The sequence below is a fragment of the Salmo trutta genome, chromosome 33 (genome assembly GCF_901001165.1).
Source record: "Salmo trutta chromosome 33, fSalTru1.1, whole genome shotgun sequence".
Taxonomy (NCBI): domain Eukaryota; kingdom Metazoa; phylum Chordata; class Actinopteri; order Salmoniformes; family Salmonidae; genus Salmo; species Salmo trutta.
This window is the reverse complement of record NC_042989.1, coordinates 19,252,908-19,269,036: the sequence shown is the minus strand read 5'-3', so window position 1 is coordinate 19,269,036 and position 16,129 is coordinate 19,252,908. Positions and strand designations below refer to the sequence as shown.

General features: G+C 44.4%; 1 protein-coding gene across 1 annotated transcript in view; it reads right to left on the bottom strand.

The window, feature by feature from the left end:
- Positions 1–10,756, bottom strand: part of LOC115172582 (E3 ubiquitin-protein ligase pellino homolog 2) — a 51,167-nt gene extending 40,411 nt beyond the window's left edge. The window contains exon 1 of the mRNA XM_029730150.1: positions 10,403–10,756. Coding sequence (XP_029586010.1) covers positions 10,403–10,479 — 77 coding nt within the window. The 5' untranslated portion in view covers positions 10,480–10,756. The remainder of the gene's footprint in view (positions 1–10,402) is intronic.
- Between the last annotated feature and the right edge of the window lie 5,373 nt (positions 10,757–16,129).

Here is a 16,129-nt window from a genome sequence, read left to right as displayed (position 1 = left end):
AGTGCCTTCCTCAATAAGTGCATTAATGACGTCGTCCCCACAGTGACCGTACCAGGTTCTGAAATTAACACCTGCCAAGCGCCAAATGCGGGTAGATTTTCCGCTTGGCGAGTAAATCTCAGAAGGCTATCCGCCACGTTGGCGGGTAAATTTTTATACCAAAATAGTCATGCAATAAAATATCTGGCATGATGGCTCGGAGGAAATTACTAATGTTTGCCAGCCACAGACCGTCTCATAGTGCTCCTAGTTTCATGGCACTGTTTACCATACGGGACATCAGCTACTCGACATCGGTCACTTGCCACGGGTCTGCTGCTAGCTACCGTTCATTAAATAGCTGTTGTGGGGCGACATTTACTTGGAGTAAGCCAACCTATGAAACGAAAACCCACCGAAGAAAAAGAGGATGAGTCACATAAAAAGGTTTGGAGATGGAGTTTCAAGAGGCTGGCTACAGTATGAGGCGATGAGTTGTTCTGTGTGTCGCCAGTATGGCAAAAATGAAAGCAGAAATAACTCATTTGTTATTAGAAATAAAACGATGAAACTGGAAACATTCGTGACCATGAACACAGCAAGTTTCACATTGAGCCCAGGACAAAGACACGCAGTCAATCGGAGCCTCTCCTCTTGATACCTTCTGTAACAGCGCTAAAGGCAATGTCAGAGCAGACCAGCACAAATATACTGTTTAGGAGACTGTACATGCCATTGGCAAGAAGGCAAGACCACTTTGACTTGGAGTGGATGTGCGAGTAAGTGAAAATGTTGTTACTCTTGTAGCTAGACTAGTACTTTTGTAGCTCATTTTTTCAAGTCTATTTAGAAGACATGGTCCAGTATTGTAGGTTATTTCTCAGCTCTTGATAAGCTTTGGTTCACCTCAAAATAGTGTATAAATACCATTAAGTGATAGGCCTACTGACATGGATCTCCATGCTTTGTGCCGGGCTCAATGTGAAACTTGCTGTGTTCAAGGTCACGAATGTTCTCCAGCTTCATCGTTTTATTTCTGACATGGATCTCCATGCTTTCCTATGGCTCTGTAACATTCTATTTTACTGTTTTTCTCCAGATGCTGTTTACATTTTAACCTCTCTTGGGTAGGGGGCAGTATTTTCATGGCCGGATGAAAAACGTACCCAAATTAAACGGCGTACTACTCGGGCCCAGGAACTAGAATATGCATATTATTAGTGGATTTGGATAGAAAACACAGAGGTTCCTAAAACGGTTTGAATGATGTCTGTGAGTATAACAGAACTCATATGGCAGGCAAAAACCTGAGAAAAATCCAACCAGGAAGTGGGAAATCTGATGCTTGTAGTCTTTTCAAGTCATTGCCTATCTAACACACAGTGACTAAGGATTCATTTTGCACTTCCTAAGGCTTCCACTAGATGTCAACAGTCTTTAGAAAGTTGTTTGAGGCGTCTATGGTGAACAGAGAGCGAACAAAGGAAGTTGTAATTTGTTGACTCAGGAAAGCACATGAGTTCATTGGCGAGCATTCACGTGAGGGGTAGCTGTGTTCCAAAAAGTTTTTCAAGACATTGGAATCGTCCGGTTGGAATATTATTGAAGTTCTAAGTTAAAAAGGCCCTAAAGATTGATGCTATACAACGTTTGAACGAACGTAAATATAACTTTTTTTGACTTTGTCGTGACATTGTGGCCGCGCTTCCTACACTTGGAGTAGCTTACTGAACGCGCAAACAACAAGGAGGTATTTGGACATAAATTATGGACTTTATCGAACAAAACAACATTTGTGGACCTGGGAATTCCTGGAAGTGCCTTCTGATGAAGATCAAAGGTAAGCGAATATTTCTAATGCTATTTATGATTTTAGATGACTCCAAAATGGCGGGTATCTGTATTGCTTGATGTCTTTTTCTGAGCACAGTACTCAGATTATTGCAAAGTGTGCTTTCCCCGTGAAGCTTTTTTGAAATCTGTCACAGCGGTTGCATAAAGGAGATGTTCATCTATAATTCTTTGAATAACAGTTTAATATTTTATCAACGTTTATGAGTATTTTTGTAAATTGTAGTGCTGATTCACCGGCAGTATTGGAGGCAAAATATTTTCTGAACATCATGCGCCAATGTAAAATGCTGTTTTTGGATATAAATATCAACTTGATCGAATTAAAAAAGCATGTATTGTGTAACATGATGTCCTAGGAGTGTCATCTGATGAAGATCGTCAAAGGTTAGTGCATAATTTTAGCTGGTTTTTGTGACGCCTGTCCTTGCTAGGAAAATGGCTGTGTGGTTTTTCTTGTGTTGGAACTGTCCTAACATAATCTAACTTCATGCTTTCGCCGTAAAGCCTTTTTGAAATCGGACAATGTGGTAACATTAAGGAGACGTGTATCTTTAAAATGGTGTAAAATAGTCGTATGTTTGAGAACTTTGAATTATGACATTGTGGTTTTGAATTTGGCGCTCTGATTTTTCACTGGCTGTTGAATAGTGTCCCACCTCCCCAAGAGAGGTTAAAGCATTGTGACACAATTGACTTTACCAGCCTTATAGTGTTGATCCTTAAGTAAACAAAAAGGTAGAAGGCTAATTTAGCACTACCAACTGCCAGCTATATTAGATAACATGATTGTATATTTAATTATTATTGAATTAATTTGATGTTTGATTTTTGCAGTTTGGATGAAAAAAAAGAGGAATTGCTGTGGGCTCAACATATAGAAATGAGAAGCAGGCCAAAGAGCTTATGCACCATATCACAGGAGGTGGAGTGAAACAATATCAGAGAGAATCTGAAAAACACCAAATTTCTCTCCATCATGTCAGATGGCTCCACAGACAGTCCTGTGAAAGAGGAGGAGTTCATTTATATCAGATTCTGTCACAAGGGCAAGATCGAGTCGAAGCTTGTTGGCATCAAGTAGGTGGAGAAGGCAGACGCGGTACACATAAGCAACTCCATCAGTGCCATCATGGAGGGAGTGTGTGATGAGTGGGGGAGCAAGTTGGTCGCTCTGGGAACAGATGGAGCTGCTGTGATGACCGGAGCCAAGAATGGTGTGGTCAGCCGGCTGAAGGGGGACAGGGCCTACATCGTCAGCATCCACTGTATGGCACCAGAATTGGCGGGACCTGATATGTAGGACACCTATTGCGTGCACTGGACCACTTCCTGCGAGGTTACCAGGGGCTTGTCCAGCACCTGGAACAGGTAGTGGTTCTAGATTGCTATGCTAAGTACTCTAAAAGTCAGCATCAATATGTAATGTCCGGTAAATAACAAACACGGTTACAATTGGTAACATCATGTTTCAATGCTTTATGGACTGAGAAAGTGTCGATTCTAATTTATTTTTTTGGACCACAATTGTCTATTTGTATGTCTTTGTTCTTTATGTATTTCAGATTCAATCTGCTGATGTCCAAAATGTCAGAGGTGTCCAGCAGGCCAAGGCTAGGAAATACTACAGTACTGCGAGGGAGGCTTATCTGTTTCGGTGGCTTCCTGCATGACACACTAACACACCTGAGCAACCTGTCTGCAGAGGTCCACCATCACCATAGCAGAAGCCCACAGCTCCTTGTGCTCAACACAGGCAGTACTTAAAAAGTACAAAACCAGTTGTTTATTTAAGCTGCAATAGGAAATACTTAACTTAAAAGAATTAAGAGAAAGGATTACATCAATAAGCGAGGGAGAGAGTGAGAGTGTTAAAGGAAAATTCTGAAAGGATGGTAAAATGAGCCTTTTATCATCAGAGAAGGGCCCATGATGAAGGCCACAATGGCCAACAGATGAGGGAATTTCGCTGACCAGAGGTGACAGCAAGACCCTCGTCACCTCACAGGACAAAACGCTTGACAGGCTTGTCGAGAGTATGAGTGACAGGTTCCAGGACGCCAGTGTACGTGTCCTGTGTGCCACCAAGCTGGTCAGCTTCACCAACTGGCCAGAGTCAGGAGATGCAGCAAGATACTTTCTGTTTTGTATTACAGGGCAGGTAGGTTAGGCTCAGGTTCATCATCATATTTTTATAGTTTGAGAATTAAAACTGCATGATGCTTGTTGTAATGTATACAATTATTCTAGATTTTGGTGACACTGAAATGGAAACCCTGGTGGACCACTACAAGCCTGTCCAGGAGATCTCTGGCATCCATGTTGAAAGGATCCCTGACCAGTGGACTGTCCTGAAGGTGCCGATGTACCAAGAGCCCCAGTCCCGGCAGAAGATGTCCTGGTTCCATGTCAACAGGAGCCATCAGCATTCCTGCCCTGATTTGCTGGCATTGGTTGACCTGGTCCTGTCCTTCCCTGCCTCCACAACTGAATGTGAAAGAGGTTTTAATACCATGAAACAGGTGAAAACCGATTGGCGGTCCAACTTAAAGTCTGATACACTGTCAGATCTCCTTATGGTCCAGCTGTCCTCTCCAGAGATCAGGGAGTATGATCCGATAAAAGCTGTGACGCTGTGGCACCAGGACTCTGTCAGGAGCAGGAGGCCAGACTTGATGGACCGTGCAGAGGGTGATTGCAGTAGAGAGTGAGGAGTGTGATGAGGTTTAAGTTGACTAAGCATCTGATAGGTTTACAAAACCTAATTTACTATTATGTTTGATCCGTAAGTACATTTAATAGCAAATACTTCAGTAGAATTTTGAGCTGAAGACTTCTTCAGTTGTATTCCAGCTGGGAAATTAAATCTAGCCACAGCCAAAATTAACCGGCATCTGATAAGCCTCTATTTTACCTGTATTTTTTCAGGGTATTTCTACTCAAAGTAAAGGATTTGTAGACCTGCTTCCCCTTTGTATCAGGAGAGCACCAGTTCTATGTCCACTGCACTTCTCATAATTGTATCTTACCATTGTTGTTGCCCTGTTTTGACTTCCATATACGCTTATTCATTGTATCTGATATGTTTTGTTTATTTCATTGTGTGCCCACTGTTTGGCGTGTTTTCACTCTGTACAGCACTTTTGGTCAACTACAGTTGTTTTTAAATGTGCTCTACAAATAAACTTCATTTGATTAACCGTTGATCAATATATTAAAATAATTCTGTTTCAAATTTTGCTCTGGCCTCCTCAAGTTTGTAATCAACATAATACCTTATTATCTCAATGAAACGTACTGAAATGAATGTATACGTGACACAAAAAGGCTATTTATTATTTTGGCTGGTAAAAAAAATATATAATTGGCTGTTGGATTTATTCATCTACCAGTCCCCTTGGCAAGTGAGCCAAAAAGTTAATTTCGTTAATTTCCGACGCTCGTCGAGAATGCAGCAGGGCTTTAAAAAGGGAAACCCAGCCACAAGCTGCCCAGTGACGCGAGCCTACCAGACGAGCTAAATTAATTCATTGCTCGCGTCGAGGTAACACTGAAGCATGCATGAGAGCACCAGCTGTTCCGGAGGACGGTGTGATCACGCTCTCCGTAGCCGATGTGAGCAAGACCTTTAAACTGGTCAACATTCACAAAGCCACGGGGCCAGACTGATTACCAGGACGTGTACTCAAAGCATGCACAGACCAACTGGCAAGTGTCTTCACTGACATTTTCAACCTCTCCCTGTCTGAGTCTGTAATTCCTATACGTTTCAAACAGACCACCATAATCCCTGTGCCCAAGAAAGCGAAGGTAACCTGCCTGAATGATTACCCCCCCATCGGTAGCCATGAAGTGCTTTGAAAGGCTGGTCATGGCTTACATCAACACCATCATGCCAGAAACCCTACACCCACTCCAATTTGCATACCGCCCCAACAGATCCACAGACGAGGCAATCTCAATCGCACTCCACACTGCCCGTTCCCACCTGGACAAAAGGAACACCTACAGTGGCTTGCAAAAGTATTCACCCCACTTGGCATTTTTTATATTTTATTGCCTTACAACCTGGAATTAAAAAGTATCATTTGATTTACACAACATGCCTACTATTTACACTTTTGAAGATTCACAATAAAAAAACAGAACTTGAGCGTGCATAACTATTCACCCCCCCCCCCTCCCCCCGCCTAAAGTCAATACTTTGTAGAGCCACCTTTTGCAGCAATTACAGCTGCAAGTCCCTTGGGGTGTCTCTATAAGCTAGGCACATCTAGCCACTGGGAGTTTTGCCCCTTTTTCCAACACAAAACTGCTCCAGCTCCAAGTTGGATGAGTTCCGCTGGCGTACAGCAATCTTTAAGTCATACCACAGATTCTCAATTGGATTGAGGTCTGGGCTTTGACTAGGCCATTTCAAGACATTTAAAATGTTTCCCCTTAAACCACTCGAGTGTTGTTTTAGCAGTATGCTTAGGGTCATTGTCCTGCTAGAAGGTGAACCTCCTTCCCAGTCTCAAATCTCTGGAAGACTGAAACAGGTTTCCCTCAAGAATTTCCCTATATTTAGCGCCATCCATCATTCCTTCAATTCTGACCAGTTTCCCAGTCCCTGCCGATGAAAAACATCCCCACAGCATGATGCTGCCACCACCATGCTTCACTGTGGGGATGGTGTTCTCAGGGAGATGAGAGGTGTTGAGTTTGCACCAGACAAAGCATTTTCCTTGATGGCCAAAAAGCTCAATTTTAGTCTCATCTGTCCAGAGTACCTTCTTCCATATGTTTGGGGAGTCTCCCATATGCCTTTTGGCGAACACCAAATGTGCTTGCTTATTTTAAGCAATGTCTTTTTTCTGGCCACTCTTTCGTAAAGCCCAGCTCTGTGGAGTGTATGGCTTAAAGTGGTCCTATGGACAGATACTCCAATCTCCGTTGTGGAGTTTTGCAGCTCCTTCAGGGTTATCTTTGGTCTCTTTGTTGCCTCTCTAATTAATGCCCTCCTTGCCTGGTCCGTGAGTTTTGGTGGACGGCCCTCTCTTGGCAGGTTTGTTGTGGTGCCATATTCTTTCCATGTTTTAATAGTGCTCCGTGGGATGTTTGAAGTTTCAGATATTTTGTTATAACCCAACCCTGAACTTTGTCCCTGACCTGTTTGCAGAGCTCCTTGCCACTTGCTTGGTGGTGCCCCTTGCTTAGTGGTGTTGCAGACTCTGGGGCCTTTCAGAACAGGTGTATATATACACTGAGATCATGTGACACTTAGATTGCACACAGGTGGACTTTAACTAATTATGTGACTTCTGAAGGTAATTGGTTGTACCATATCTTATTTAGGAGCTTCATAGCAAAGGGGGTGAATACATATGCGCACACCACTTTTCCATATTTTTATTTATTTCACTTCACCAATTTGGACTATTTCGTGTATGTCCATTACATGAAATCCATTTAAAATTACAGGTTGTAATTCAACAAAATAGGAAAAACGCCAAGGGGGATGAATACTTTTGCAAGGCACTGTGTGAGAATGCTGTTCATTGACTACAACTCAGCGATCAACATCATAGTGCCCACAAAGCTCATCACTAAGGACCCTGGAACTAAACACCTCCCTCTGCAACCAGGGGCGGAAATCCCAGGGGGGACACGACCACCCCCATCCTTGGAAAAATATGATTTGTCCCCCCCAATATATCACTGAAACATAACTATGTCATTTAAATAATATTAATAATACGCAATGAAAGCAATTGTGCTGATTATAGACACTTAATAGCGCGTTTTTAAGTTTCAAAAGATTGCGACCCCCCCACCCTTTGCCTCACAATGTTTTGATCCACTGCCAGTTCCTTAGTTGGCAAGGTAACAGAGGGGTCGTATCTACTGTCTGAAAGGCACTCAATGAACGTAACTGACGTGAGGTTAATCCAGTCAATCGCGCACACACACTAGCTGAATATGCAGAGCTAGCGCGCAAATATTAACTATTAAGCTAGCTAGTACCTATTCCATTTATGTGGCCTCGTCAAAGATGGAATCTTTGCTATCGTCAATTTATTCCAAGATCAGCATGCAGATGATGTAAGTTAGTGCTTCAAAGTCCCTGCAATAAGGTTAGCGATAAACTGAAGTCCAAACTGAACTACACTCTCTTCTACCATTGTCTTAAATATATTTAATGGTCTCGTTGCAAAAGCTAAATTGTCGCAAGGGAACTTTTATTTATTTTATTTCACCTTTATTTAACCCGGGTAGCAAAGATTATAGCAAACACCACTGAAACGGAATTGGTGCTCGCTAGCTTTGCAAATTCAGCTATTGTTGGAAGCCAGCCAATATGAAACAAACTATAAAAATTACAAAAGGTTGCAGCATATGTTGTGTAAATGGTGAACTCATACAGCTGTCAACTCTTGTCATTTTAATCCGTTTCACATTTGCTAGCTACCTTTTAGATCGAAGCCCAAATAGAATGATAAAAGATATGATAGAAGCCCATCTCCTACTGTAAATAACCTACACACTGTGTGTGTGTGTGTGTGTGTGTGTGTGTAGCCAGCCAGGTAGAAAAATGGCAGAAAAATAAAAGACGGACATCAGAGTATTTTTCAGTACACCAAAACGCAAAGTAAGAACCCTAGTAGCCTAATATCCCAAAGACTAGTTTATAAAATGTTCATAAGAAAGAAATGAAATTCTAATGGAAATGTTTCACAATGATGTCATTAGGCAGAGCAGGCAACAGATGGCACACAGACAGCAGAGTTGGGGACAGATATGCAGGGACAGACTGGCAGAGACAGGGAGTCTCAGGTAAGTATGTTGAGTCTTTGTTTGGCAACATTATGAAAGGTTCTCCATTTTTTAGACTTGTAAAATAGGAACATAATTGGAAAATGCCATGGATACCCCCACTCTCAACTTAAACTGGTGACTGAACTAAGATTTGTTAAAGACAATGGTATTGCTGTTGTGATTAGTTGTGTAGTTTTGGGTACCGGTAGTTAGGAGTACGGCAAACACCTTATTTCTTTGGTTCCTCAATATACATTTACCATATTACAATGTAGGCTGTGTTACAGCACTACTTTTGGTGTCCCCCTCAGGAATTGTTCTTGAGAAAATGTAATGTAATTGTCCCCTCCAAAGTTGATATCAGATTTTTGCCCGTCTGCAACTAGATCCTGGCTTCCTGATGGGCCACCCCCAGGTGGTAATGGTAGGCAGCAACAAATCTGCCACGCTGATCCTCAACACTGGGGCCCCTCAAGGAAGTGTGCTTAGTCCCCTCCTGTACTCCCAGTTCACCCGACTGCATGGCCAAGCACAACTCCAACACCATCATTTAGTTTGCTGATGACAACAGTGGTAGGGCTGATCACCGACAACAATGAGACAGCCTATAGGGAGGTCGTCAGACACCTGACAGTGTGGTGCCAGGACAACAACCTCTCCCTCAATGTGAGCAAGACAAAGGAGATGATCGTGGACTATAGGAAACGGAGGTCCAAACAGGCCCCCCATTCACATTGACGGGGCTGAAGTGGAGCGGGTCGAGAGTCAAGTTGCTTGGTGTCCACATCACCAACAAACTGTCATGGTCCAAACACACCAAGACAGTCATGAAGAGGGCATGGCAACACCTTTCCCCCCCAGGAGACTGAAAAGATTTGGCTTGGGTCCCCAGATCCTCAAAAAGTTCTATAGCTGGGCATTGGCCCTCAGATACTCTACAGCTGCACCATTGAGAGCATCTTGACTGGCTGTACAGCTGCACCATTGAGAGCATCTTGACTGGCTGTATCACCGCTTGGTATAGCAACTGCTCTGCATCCGACTGCAAGGCACTGTACGGCCCAGTACAACACTGGGACCGAGCTCCCTGTCATCCAGGACCTCTATACCAGACAGTGTCAGAGGGAGGCCCTAACAACTGTCAAAGACTCCAGCCACCCAAGTCACAGTCTGTACTCTCTGCGATCACCCAGCATGCAGTAGCAGAGTGTCAAGTCTGGAACCAAGACTGCTGAACAGCTTCTACCCCAAAGCCATAAGACTGCTTAACAGTTATTAAACAGCTACATGGACTTTCTGCTATTCGCCACCTACCTACATGTACATAGTACTTCAAGCAATCACCTAACCAAACCTACATGTACATATTACCTCAATCACCTCAACTACCTTATTTTATTGTGTTACTATTTTCTTACCTATTTGTTAATTTTCTTACTTTTTAACGGCATTGTTGGGTGAGGGCTCGTAAGCGTTTCAAGGTAAAGTCCACACTTCTCGTATTCATCGCATGTGACAAATAAAAGTTGATTTGAATTAGTTTAATATCCAATTATTCGTGTGCATGTAAGTTAAACGTATTGTCGACTGCTAAATCGAAGTCAAGCATGAATATTTATTCACTGAAAAAATATCACTCCAGCCAGTGTTTTCTGTGCAGGAAAAAAGTTCTGGCGTTCACAAACATAGCTTCGACTTTTTCACCTAGCCTACAAAATGTTAGCTAGCTAAACTGGTTGACTTTAGAAAATACACAAGCCTTTCTCCAACTTACCCTAATACTACCAGCTCCCCGTATTTTATTGGGTCTTTAGTCGGGCCGCAGTGTTCCTCCTGGCTTGGCGAAAACATTAGGCTTTTTCTTGCTTCTATGGACAGCAGGCGCCCCTCGATCTCAATGCACTCGCCCAAATTCAAAAGGAAAAGATCATAGGAAATTCACTTCAAAGGGTGTAAGCAGCTGCCATTTCATTACAATATCACGTCGTTTACGTCTTTACAACCATATAGAGCCGTCTTCTTTAAAAAAAAAATGATCGAATACAATTATTTTGTGTTAGACATGTTACAAGCAAGTCGTAATTAACGCAACTTGCCAGTTCAATCCGCTCTAAAAGCGGATGCATAAACAGCCAGGCACAGGGGTGGACCATACCATTCAGCAGTCCTTTACTTTAAACAGGGGGGATCTTTAGACACATTCCTCTCATCACTTTTTTGGACCCATTTATTTACACAACACTTTATCGATGTAAGCTGACATAGTGATTTGATATTTTATTTTTCATCATTTAATTTCTATACTACATTTTTTGTCAAATAAATACGACAAATTAGAACAGACGTCCCTTGTTCGATATCTCACATGGGCATGGCTAGAATGAGGCGGCACCTTCTATTATGTAAACAAAGAGTACAATCTGGCTATTCTTAAAGGGATCATAGCTTTCACATTTCACACTGCCACATTCATATCATTTTGAAAGAACAGAACGTTTGAAACTCACACGTTCGTAGGTCTATTTTTCAAATTTTCAGACCATAATAGCGTATACTTAGATGAGACCTGTCCTATTATGGGCAGGGGGTCCAAGACGATTCCTATGTTAATATAGCTTGCAGAGCGCACCTGTGCATTATGATTCTTTAGGCTGTCCATAAGGTGAGTATCCCAAAAACGCATCAATTTATGTCGGGATTTCTTCTTATGTGGACAGAAGTAGGTGGGGGTGCAAATGACTATGGCTAAACATATTGACTGATTATCAGAATGCAGCATAAAACTGAGTAGTCAAAATGATATCCTCTCGGTTTTGTGTTGAGAGCAAGTGATGCAATGTAAATACTGTGTGTGGACTGCTGTGACTGACTAGAATGAGGGGCCACAGGGGTGACAAGGGTCGAATTAGACCATTCTCTATTTAGTCAAAGAAAAGTCAGCAGTTCTACCTCAAGTCAATAACACAGCAACTGCCGTTAGACACAATGCTGCAATCGGGTGACAATAATGGGGGAGCTGGGGAAAAGTTCCCTTTCAATATAAGTTAGTCTACCCCCAGGAGTGAATATCTCTGACCTACACCTTCCAGCTTCTTTAATGTGATTCACTGTAACCCAATGGTGATGTTCTGACCACTCATCAACTTACAGTATATGCAGCTAACGTTTCATGGGCCTGTTTTACTCATCTTCACAAGGTATCAATATTACACTCTCCCTACCCCACTTGGAAACCTGCCCCTTTATGGCACACACTGCTGTCTCCTGCAAAAAGAGCCACATAAAAGCCCATGAGTCATCCTATATTGTTAGATATGTGTTGAGCATAAAAGAAAAGACAGTGCCATTCACTATTCAATGCTTTTCTCGAACGTCTTACTGAGCTAAGAGTTGCAGAATCCAAACCAATGTTAAATTAATCTCACATTTTCAACTCAGGAAATCCCTCCGGTCTCCCTATCCTGTATGTCTAGTCATTGTCACACCTTTCTGGTGAATGTGCCACTTCTACAGTTCTGTCTGCATCAACAATTGGCTGTCTCTGTCCTGTTTTCACAAGGCTCTGCTTGGCTAAGTGTCCCATTCCTCCTAACTCTCCATTGTCAATAGCACATTTCAAAGTGCAATAACAGTTAACACAAAAACAAATGGTCGGGGTGGGGGGGTGGGGGGGGGGGGGGTGTCACGGCGGTCTAAGGAGTGTTACTTCATATGTAATGCATCACCAAAAGGAGTTCTGGCAGCTCTGAGACCTTATAGTGGGAGGACTTTGATGTTATTTTTGATGTACTAATCCTGTCTATCTGTAAGTAATACTGCAACCCACTTTAAACCATGGCATTTGTTGGTTACATTCATAGTTCTCCATATCAGGCCATTAATAGTACTGTTACTACAGATAAACCTCCATGTCTGTCTGTATATTAGGATCAAGCTACTTGTGCTGTGAACACCAACTTTCTGCCCCCAGGCTAGTCTTAACAGCCCGGGCTATAATGACTATTTACTTTTGTGTGTGACAGTCTCTGTCCCCCCATTTCATTGAGAGCATGTTGTCTGTTTAAAAGAGCACAGTAAGACTCCCTTTCCATATACCCCCCTCCTCCTTCCACCAAACACACATGCAAGAGCACACAAACACGCATGCACACACACACAAACCAAATCAAATTTTATTCGTCACATACACAGTTTAGTGTACACATACACACACTCAGAGTGGAGGGATCAAAGGCTCTCTAGCACATACCACACTGATGGGAAGCAGATGCAGAGAGGGAGCTGCTCTCCTGAGGTGGGTCTGGCTTGTTTGTGTACAAAGTCGGATATTTCTTGGTAATAGGCATGGAACAGATACTCAATGCAAGAAATCACACAATAGTGACTAACTGTATGAGCCATGATGACGTAATAAAGACAAAGCTCCTATTTACTTCCTACTCCCTCCCTGCCCTCCCCTTGCATCCTCCTCTGTGGTTAAGTTCCTTGGAAGTGTGAGAGAGAGTGTGTACATGTGTGTGTTGTTAAGAGTTTGTGGGATGTGGGATGTGATTGTTGTAGATTACTATTTCAGCTACATTTCCATTACTTCACATGGTCCTCATTTAAACACTCGTATGGACATTCCAAGAACAGGCATGAGTCATAATTTAAACAGAGAGTGAGACATGCTTCACAGGAAAATGCATGCATGTGTGTGAGAAATCCAGTGTTGGGGAGTAGTGAACTAGATGTAGTTCAACTAGTAATTTCATTTCATTTCGCAGTAGCTTGGTGGTAGTTGAACTAAATTCCAATATTGGTAGTGTTTTCAGTAGTTCATAACTTTTGTTCATGTTGTGGTGTAGGTAACTACTGGAACTACACACTTTTTTTATCCAATAAAATATGGGTGACAGGAAAGACTTTCCTTGCATTTTCAGCAACAGACCTGGCTTATTCTCACTTGAAACACTTTTTTGTGTGCCTAATGCTCACTTTTTTGTGTTTAATAGGGTACAGTACACATTATGTTAACATCTGATTGAAGGGTGATCTGTTATTGAAACTTTTAGTCTATTATATTTTAGGTGTTGTCACAGTTGATATCTTCGTCTTCTGACGATAATGCAAAATCGTCATCGGAAAAGGTAGACCAATACGCAGCAGGTGTGCAGTTGTTCATTTTGAACATTTAATTAAATCAACACGAATACAAAACAACAAACAAGAAAACAAACGATAAACTGACAGTCCTGTTAGGCTTACTTACGCTAAACACGGAACAATCACCCACACCTAACAAACACAAACACACCCTAATATATGAGACTCTCAATCAAAGGCAGATAGACAACACCTGCCTTCCAACTGAGAGTCCCAACCCCAATTAACCAAACATAGAACACACTCACCAGACTACACATAGAAATACATAAACATAGACCATCAACCAAAAACCCAGAAATACTAAATCAAACACCCTTTAAACAAACACACCACCCTGAACCACATAAAACAAATACCCTCTGCCACGTCCTGACCAAACTACAATCCTAATTAACCCTTATACTGGCCAGGACGTGACAGTACCCCCCCCTTAAAGGTGCTAACCCCGGAAGCACCATTAAAACAAAAAACAAAACAAAAACAACAAACAACAAAACAAAAATTCCCCTCTACTAAAGGGAGGGAAGGGAGGGTGGCTGCCGTCAACGACGGCACTGTGCTACACCCCCCCCTCCCCAACCCACCTATATCAGGAGGTGGCTCCGGTTCTGGCCTTTCCCGGCAGTCGGGCCACTCTGGCAGTTCGGGGCAGTCTGGCCAGTCTGGCAGCTCGGGGCAGTCTGGCCACTCAGGGCAGTCTGGGCAGTCTGGCCACTCGGGGCAGTCTGGGCAGTCTGGCCACTCGGGGCAGTCTGGGCAGTCTGGCCACTCGGGGCAGTCTGGGCAGTCTGGCCACTCGGGACAGTCTGTCCACTCGGGACAGTCTGGGCAGTCTGGCCACTCGGGACAGTCTGGGCAGTCTGGCCACTCGGGACAGTCTGGGCAGTCTGGCCACTCGGGACAGTCTGGGCAGTCTGGCCACTCGGGACAGTCTGGGCAGTCTGGCCACTCGGGACAGTCTGGCCACTCAGGACAATCTGGGCAGTCTGGCCACTCGGGGCAGTTCAGGGCAGTCTGGCCACTCCGGCAGTTCAGGGCAGTCTGGCCACTCCGGCAGTTCAGGGCAGTCTGGCCACTCCGGCAGTTCAGGGCAGTCTGGCCACTCCGGCAGTTCAGGGCAGTCTGGCCACTCCGGCAGTTCAGGGCAGTCTGGCCACTCCGGCAGTTCAGCGCAGTCTGGCCACTCCGGCAGTTCAGCGCAGTCTGGCCACTCCGACGACTGTTGACTGGCGGGCAGCTCCGACGACTGTTGACTGGCGGGCAGCTCCGACGACTGTTGACTGGCGGGCAGCTCCGACGACTGTTGACTGGCGGGCAGCTCCGTCGACTGTTGACTGGCGGGCAGCTCCGACGACTGTTGACTGGCGAGGCTGAGTTTACGCACTTGAAGGCTAGTGCGGGGAGCGGGAACAGGACGAGTTGGACTGGGTTGACGCACTTCCGGGTCCGCACGAGAGACAGGAGCTGGAAACCCAGGGCTATGGAGGCGCACAGCCGGTCTAGAACTTACCTCCTGCACAACCCGCCTTGGCTGGATGGAACTAGTTGCCCTGTACGAGCGGGGTGCTCGTACAGGGCAGACTGGGCTGTGCAGGGGCCTGATGGTAGCCGTGCGTAGAGCGGGAGTTGGGTAGCCTGGTCCTCGGAGGCGTACCGGCGACAAGATGCGCTGCGCAGGCATCCTCCTACCAGGCTGGATGCCCGCTCTAGCACGGCACCTGCGAGGGGCTGGAATAACTCGCACCGGACTGTGCGTGCGTATGGGTGAGATAGTGCGCTCCTCAGCGAAACATAGCGCTCTCCACCCCATACGCTCCTCCATATAACCACGGGTAGCTGGCTTCCGGCTCTTCCTACGCCTAGCCAAACTACCCGTGTGCCCCCCCCAAAAAAATTCTTGGGGGTGCCTCTCGTGCTTCTCCCTCAGCGCGTCCATGGCCTCGTACCTCCGCCTCTCTGCCTTGGCTGCCGCAATTTCCCACTGCGGGCGGCGATAATCCCCAGCCTGGTGCCAAGGTCCGGCCCCGTCCAGAACTTCCTCCCAAGTCCACTTCTCCCGCCAGTCCAACTCGAAATCCGTCTGCTCCTTCCTCTGCTGCTTGGTCCAATTTTGGTGGGTGATTCTGTCACAGTTGATATCTTCGTCTTCTGACGATAATGCGAAATCGTCATCGGAAAAGGTAGACCAATACGCAGCAGGTGTGCAGTTGTTCATTTTGAACATTTAATTAAATCAACACGAATACAAAACAACAAACAAGAAAACGAACGATAAACTGACAGTCCTGTTAGGCTTACTTACGCTAAACACGGAACAATCACCCACACCTAACAAACACACCCGAATATATGG